We start from the raw sequence: 7,404 nt of genomic DNA, 5'->3' as shown, positions 1-7,404 counted from the left end.
GCGGGGGACGCGGGCTGGGTCACGAGGGCTCGGAGGCGTTGCTGCAGGGGCTGAGCAGGGCCAGGGGCGCCGAGGAGGCAGCGGCCGCCGCGGCCGCCTTGTGCTTCTTGAGGAGCCGCGTGATCTTCTCGTCGTCCGAGTTGGGGTCCAGCGGCTTGTTGTACTCGTCGTCGTCCTCGTTCTCCGAGCTCTCCTTCAGCTTCTCCGTCTCCGAGTCGTGCTTCTTCTTGGCCGAGGCCATCTCTGCGGCATGCCTCTTCCGCCACTTCGTCCGCCGGTTCTGGAACCACACCTGAGCCGCACACACACAGACAGGCACGGGACGGTCAGGCTGCGAGCCTAGGCGCACTTTCTTGGGAGTAAGAGCCATTGCGTGAAATGGGACTTACTCCTGAGTAGGCATGCATAGGATTGCACCCTCCCACGCCTCCGGGCAGTACTCCTTGCCCCTCCCACGCCCCTTCCATCCCCCTAGAAGCCCAGTTCCAGTCCAGTCCAGCCCCCACCCAGGTGCACCACCCGCACTGTCCAGGCTACTGCCACAAGTCGGTGCGGGATCTGTCACAAGGACCACATCCCCACTCGCAGCCCTCAGGCACCATCACGCGATAAGCCCAGGCAAAAGAGGACCGGGCACCCCAAAAGGTAGGACATGACAAAATAAAAGCTAAGAACATTCACGGATATGGATTTCATGTGGTTCACTTAACGCTATATTACTTGATATTAAATTTTAAAAATATATTACATGTAATTAATTACATAGAATTTATTAATTACAAGAAGGCTCTGCACTGCCTGCTCACGGGGGGGGGGGGGAAAGACATTTTGGCTTAACATTTCTGCCCAACGTTGCATATACGCAACTGGGACCAAATACGTACACCTGTAGGGTGGGCAAAAATGGGTTGAGTTCTTTTCCAGGACAGGAAGCTTAAAAAAAGAGGACATGTCCTGGGAAAAGAGGACATCTGGTCACCCTGCCGGTCATCACCTTTGAAGCCCGGCTGCCCGCCCCCCACAGTCGCACCCGTCCAGGCCACAGCCAGACATTGGTGCTGAATCTGACACTCGGGACAGGCGGACCAGACCCCCTCCCACAGCCCTTGAGCAAGATCATGGGGTAATCCAGGGTAATCACCGAACAGTGGTTTTGAGTTTAATTCTAACAGGGATTATAATCCCCACTTCACCCTAAAGCCCCCCAGGTGGAGAGTAGGAAAAGGCGGCCGGGAGAAAGACAATGCAACCCATCAACATTAAGGCGGTGATGACCCTTAGGAAGGGGATCCTCGTAGGCGGGAGGGACTCCTACTCCTAGGTTGTAAATCAGCCTCTTAGCAAGTGTCAAGTGGCATCTCTCCCTGCCACCGAAACACGCTAAGTTAACATTGAATCGGAACTGTGCTTAAGGTCTGAGTGTAAAGGCGTCGCTTCTGCCTTTTTGTGTTGGGGGGGGGGATTCTAAAGTCCTGATCCTAAGTCTACTGCTGTCCTCGGAAGTCCATTCTGCCGTCCGAGACTGTGGCAGGCTGGAGTCCCCGTCCCCCCCAACACAGCAACTCGAGTCCCTCTGACTTCAAGCCATTTCTGACAGCAGCCTTTCGCCTACACCGATTTGCTGAGATCAATGGGATTGCCCCAAAGAAAGATGACTTAGATTGTATTATTAGGATCGTCGCCTAATGTCTTGTTCCTTAATTTTTTTTTTAAACAAGCTTCAGAATCGCAGCCAGAAATTCATAGCCTCCAGGATTCATGTGTCCATACACACGTTCTACTCCCCTCTCCCATTGCATGTTTGCTGAACAAAAACACCCTCCCAGTTCTCCGTCCCTCTGGACATAAATCTCTTACAACTGGTGTACTTACACCTGAATCATCCGAGCTCCTAGAGTCACCGCCCCACAGCTCGGCCCCATCTCACAACCCGCATGCATTCGCAACCCGACCCTAAGTAGAGAGGAAGATACAAGCCCCCAAAGGAACTTGCATTCAAGTAAGCCCTCTGCAAGCTGCACTACGAACAGACTGATTCCAATGTCCCTGCCTTCGAGTTCAGTACCATTTCCCAATGAGTAAATTTAGGGCAACGGATTTGATTCCGATTAAAAAGTAAATCCCATTGAACAAATGGGAAAAAATAAGTTTAAGGCTGCCAAATTTACAACAGTATTGGCCTCACAGTCCTACGCCCACATTCACACAACTTTTCTTTCGAAAAGGGTCAACTCTTTTATGTGTACACAAGGAGCATGTGAATCCCAGTGTTAGAACATAGCTACATTCTACCCAGCTCTAGGGAAATTTAGCCTTTTTAATCTGAAAAAGAAATTATTACTTATTCAGGGGAAAGGGTTAGTCCGAATTAAGTCCTGCTGAGTTTCATAGGGTTTACTCTGTAAATGTACACAGGGATTGCAGGTGCAAGTCAGGCTCTATCAGAAGCAAGAAGTAGGCCACATTAATGCATTCAAATCTGCAAGGCAGTTTGTATATAATATTGACCACTTCTTCAGCAAGGGAGAAGAAAAGCAATGTGTAGGATTTTATTCATCTCTTGTTTTGACAATAATTACATCAGGAACACAAATCTGTTACTCATTTAAGGCAGCTTGGACTGATTCATCTAGAGTTCGGTCCATAGGAAGTCCAGATTGAAGCAATGGGAAGGAAAAGGGTTTAACTTTGGGTGGTTAATTGAAAATAATAATTAAAACAATAAAATAAATAAGAGTCTTGTAAACTGTTCATACTTTCTATATTCAATTCTGAGTAAAATATAGGATTAAAAAAACAATTCAACAGATTGTTGTTGCCAACAACCTTTTCGCAATTGTTTTATTAAGTTCAAATTTATTAAGTTCAAATTTATCACTCAGCATTTGCTGTAAAATATAAGAACCACCTTTCAGAGCGAGATACCATAGTCTCATACCAAAAGTAAAAAAGATTACTTCTTTGCTGAAGAAACTAGAAGACTTTAAATGCAAGCTTCAATTAGATTTAATTAAATGCAAACAATTAGAAAAAATATAGTTACTGATAGCTACCTATATCTTAACTATAGAAAAATATTGCTTGATCAAGAACTCCAGTTGGTCTTTAAAAAGTTTCCTTGTCTTAAGATGTTCTGCCTTTTTATAGGAAGTTTTTTTTTTTTTTTTTTTAAAGGAGAAGGTAGGAAAATACAAACTAGTCACAAATACAAGACCATAATTTCAGAAAACCTTCTTCACAACTCAACTAAAGTGAGAAAACGTATTTTGCCACTTTCGGGAAAGTTCTAGAACTCGAAAACCGGGTGGCCTTCTCTGCCTTATTTCTCTGCCTAATATTTAGGATTAGATTGTAAATCTCTCTGATTTCCCTGAGAATAACAGGTGAGAGTTCTAAATGCATTTATTTTGGAAATAAATGCACCGGTTTCAAGATCATCTGTTTGAAAGCAGGTGCTTGTTCCGTGAAGGACTAACAAAGTTCAAATCCAAACTGAGATTCTGGTTCAACCTGACTGCAGCTCTTCTCGTGAGAAAATGAAACTCGAGTTAACTAGATGGGAATATTCTCCTAAACACTTTTATTTGGATGTTCGTCCCTTTTCCGCCCAAGGAAAAATTGCAATCGCATATGGTGTGCCTGAGAGTGGCAGCCCAATCCTCTGCATGTCTACTCAAAAGTAAGTCCCATTAGAGTCAATGGGGCTTACTCCCAGGAAAGCGTGGATAGAATTACAGCCTCACAGCCCAATCTCTGCTTGTCTCCTCAGAAGTAAGTCCCACTGTAGTCAGTGGGGCTTACTCCCAAGAAAGCGTGACTGTGAGCCCCCTGGAACTCAGCAACTGGACTGGGAGAAGGCCCGTGGCTGGCTAGGATCGGTCCCACTGCAATCGCCAGGACCGGAGAGGAAACGCGCGGAAGGGGCGTCGGTGGGAGCCTCGCCGCTGACATCCAGCCCAGCGCCCCCGTCCCTCTGGCACTCACTCCGCCCCTCCAGGCTCCTTACCTTGACTTGACTCTCGGTCATGCCCAGCGAGTAAGCCAGGCGCGCTCTCTCCGGCCCGGCCAGGTACTTGGTCTGCTCGAAGGTTTTCTCCAGGGCGAAGATCTGCTGGCCGGAGAAGGTGGGGCGCGAGTGCTTCTTCTTCCCGTCCTTGTCCAAGACCATCCCGGCCTGGGCTGGAGAGAGAGAGCCCCTTTCAGTGCCTGGAGCAGCAGGAGGGGACGGGCTGCATCCCTGCCGGCAGCCGGAGTTCCAGTGCCTTGCGCTTTCCCCAGGTCAGCCTGGGAGACCTTCCGCGCATGTGGCCCCTCTTCGGAGCAGCATCAGTGCAGCGAGAGCCCCCCCAAGAGATCCTGCGGGACCCACAAGACCCCACGCACGGATCGGCGGTCAGGCGAGGACCCACTCCATCCCCCTGGCCGGCGAACTGGCCACCGCTGCCCTCCTCCGGTTCCTGGACCTCGGAGCTCCTTCCCAGCCCTTTCTGCATCCGGACGTCTATTCTGTCTCGCCTGCGGGGGCACCCGCCACTGGAAGGGACTTTCCCGGGTTCGAATCCTGACGACACGCAGGGGGACAGGCGGTGTTTTCATGTGCAACTGATGCCCCCCCACCGTGCCCTAGGCAGGGGCTCGTCCAACGTGACCACCCAGGGTTTCTTTGGAGCGAGGCTCATCGTCACCAACCCACTCCCCCATTCCACTGAGTGAGGGCCATGCTGTGCTGAATTCTCTCTGTTGGTTTTGGGCAAGGGAACCTGCTGCCTCAGCCGTGGCATTTACGAATCCAGGAGAAGGAGCGCGCTTTCCTGAGCACGTGCAGAGTGCAGTTTCCCCTCCTGAGTCATCCCAGCTCTGGGATTTGGGGGGAGGCGGCTGGGGCTGCTTCAGAGACCGGGCTGTGCTTTCTGGAAGCGTCTGGCCCCGGAGTGTGGCTTCTACCCAAAAGTAGGCTGGGAGCCCAGTCCTAGGCATATCTACTCAGAAGTAAGTCCCATTCTTGTCAGTGGGGCTTACTCCCAGGAAAGCGTGGGTAGGATCGCAGCCTTACCCCCTCCGCCCCTGAAGATCTCCAAAGAGCCTCCCGCCGGCTGCTCTCGCTCGCCCGCCCCGTCCCGGATCCCCCCTCGCCCAGCCTTACCGGGACAGGATAGCCGGGGGTCCCTCCAGGGCGACCCCTGCATGACTCCGGGCCAGAAGATGGGGGGCCTGCCGGGCAGCTCGGCCAGGGGCTTGGGGTACCTGGAGACGGCGGCCGGGTTGAAGTAGACCCCCGCGGCGGCGGCCAGCCCGTTGAGGCGGGGCAGGCCGGGCAGGAGGTTGCCCGCGGCGGCGGTGCCAGCCACCGGCCTGCCCAGGATGTCGCTGATGCCGTGCGGGGTGCCCAGCGGGAGCTGCGCCGCGCCGAGGCCGCCCAGGGCGGGAGCCTTGAAGCCGGAGGGGCCCTGCAGGGCGTAGGGGAAGAGCGACGTCTTCATCTCGGCCATGTTGTGCAGCGCGGCCAGCGGGGCGCTGCTCAGCACGAAGGCGCCCGGGCGGTTAGCCTCCATCGGCCCCACGGCCAGCATTGGCCGCGGGCATCAAGGGCGCGCCGCGCAGGCAGCAGAGGCAGGATCCGGAAGGCAGGGCGCAGAGTCCAGCCCGCAGCCGGCCTCCACTCGCTCCCCCAGCCACGCAGCCAGGCTTCCCAAGTCCGGCAGGGCGAGCGAGAGCCAAGCCTGGGCAGGTCTACTCAGAAGTAAGTCCCGTGCTGGTCAGTGAGGCTTACTCCCAGGAAAGTGCGGAGAGGATCGCAGCCAAAGTCCCCAAGCGGGCGAGGGCGCGTCCTACTCGGCCTCTTCTCCTTGACGCAGCCCCCCAGTCAGAGGGCGAAGTCTCCAGGAAGCGGCAGCAGCAGCCGAGGCGTGGAGAGTGGCCAGAGCTGGGCAGCAGCGCCCGCCTCTGGTGGCATCACCTGGCACGGGCTGGGTCCCCACTCCTCGCGCGCCCAGCTTGGAGATCCTCCTCCGGCAGGTTGGAGAGGCGCCGGGCGGGCACTGCAGCCACTTCTCTCCCGGTGCCAGCCAGGCGATGCCCACCAAAGAAGCAGCCGCAGGTCAGCCTCTCCCTCTCCTTCGGAGTTCCACTTTCCTCCCCTCCCTGCACTTTCTCTCCCTGGGAAAATTGACTCAGCGCCGGAGTCCCGCAGTCCCACCAGATGCACTGATAACCTCGCAGCCACCTGCCAGCCGCTCGCCCTGATTGGCCGGGGGCTCTTCCGAGGCCGCTGCCACGGGCCAATCCATGGGCATTCCGGGCTCCCCGCTTTGCATCCGCGTCATGGAAGTGTCGGGGAGGGAGGGGGAGAGGGAGGAGGACGAGAGGAAGAGGAGAACTTTTGCAAGGGGGGGGGGAAGAGAGAAAAAGAGCCACATCCAATGAAGGTTCTATTATAAAGTCGAGGTGCTTTAAATGGTTGTAAATTTACCCACTGATTTATCTTCCAAAAGACTAAATAAATCCCAAGGAACAGAAGTTTAGTTTGGCTTAGGGAGTTTTTTTTTTAACCTCTCTCTCTCTCTCTCTCTCTCTCTCTCTCTCTCTCTCTGGCAAAAAACAAAAGAGTAATGTAGGGATTTTATGTGCTCCAACTCGTGCAAATCATCAAAGAACCTTTTGGATCCAAGTGACAATAGGAGGTCTTTCCCATCCTTTATCATGATTATTTTAAAATTTTGCACAAAGCCCAGCCAGGTTTTTCCAGAAAGCGATGAGGACTGAAGAGTGGAGGACAACAACAACAACAGTATTTATATACCGCTTTTCAACAAAAAGTTCACAAAGCGGTTTACAGAGAAAATCAAATATCTAATGGCTCCCTGTCCCAAAAGCGCTCACAATCTAAAAAGATGCCAAGGAATACCAGCAGACAGCCACTAGAACAGATAGTGCTGGGGTGAGGTGGGCCAGTTACTCTCCCCCTGCTAAAAAAAGGAGCACCTACTTGAAAAAGTGCCTCTTACCCAGTTAGCAGGGGTTAGCAGGACAGGAGGGGGGGGGAGGAACAACCCCAAAACCAAACATTCAATTTGCTCTTCATTCCTCTGGTTTCCGTTTTGCCACCCAAGCGCTCAGTCTGAGCGGCGGGAGGGCCCTGGACTGGAAAGGCTTCTCAACGGGTGGCGTCCCAGCCTCTGAGCTCCATTAGGTCGGAGATGTTGTAGATGATTATCTCGATGGCTCTCGTGTCTCTTCATTGCCACTCGCTTCTGATATGTATCAATCGTATACTATAGAGAGAAAGGCTCTGAAGAGGTAGAGGCAGACCTCTTGTCCCTATTCATTAAAGCCAGGACTCTACCACCAGGCGGACTTCTCTCTCTCTCTCTCTCTCTCTCTCTCTCTGACCGCACAAGTCGAACC

The 7,404-nt window shown here is 53.0% G+C and overlaps 1 protein-coding gene across 1 annotated transcript; it reads right to left on the bottom strand.

The window, feature by feature from the left end:
• On the bottom strand, positions 1 to 5,570 carry NKX6-2 (NK6 homeobox 2). The gene is made up of 3 exons (XM_066622230.1): positions 5,144 to 5,570; positions 4,007 to 4,179; positions 1 to 292 (listed from the first exon to the last, which is right to left on the bottom strand). Exons 1-3 carry the CDS (start codon positions 5,568 to 5,570, stop codon positions 20 to 22), a joined length of 873 nt encoding a protein of 290 aa, XP_066478327.1. The 3' UTR covers positions 1 to 19.
• Positions 5,571 to 7,404: the final 1,834 nt, after the last annotated feature.

This window comes from Tiliqua scincoides, chromosome 3 (genome assembly GCF_035046505.1).
Source record: "Tiliqua scincoides isolate rTilSci1 chromosome 3, rTilSci1.hap2, whole genome shotgun sequence".
Taxonomy (NCBI): Eukaryota; Metazoa; Chordata; class Lepidosauria; order Squamata; family Scincidae; genus Tiliqua; species Tiliqua scincoides.
The sequence above is the reverse complement of the archived record's forward strand: the minus strand, read 5'-3'. Positions and strand labels throughout refer to the sequence as shown.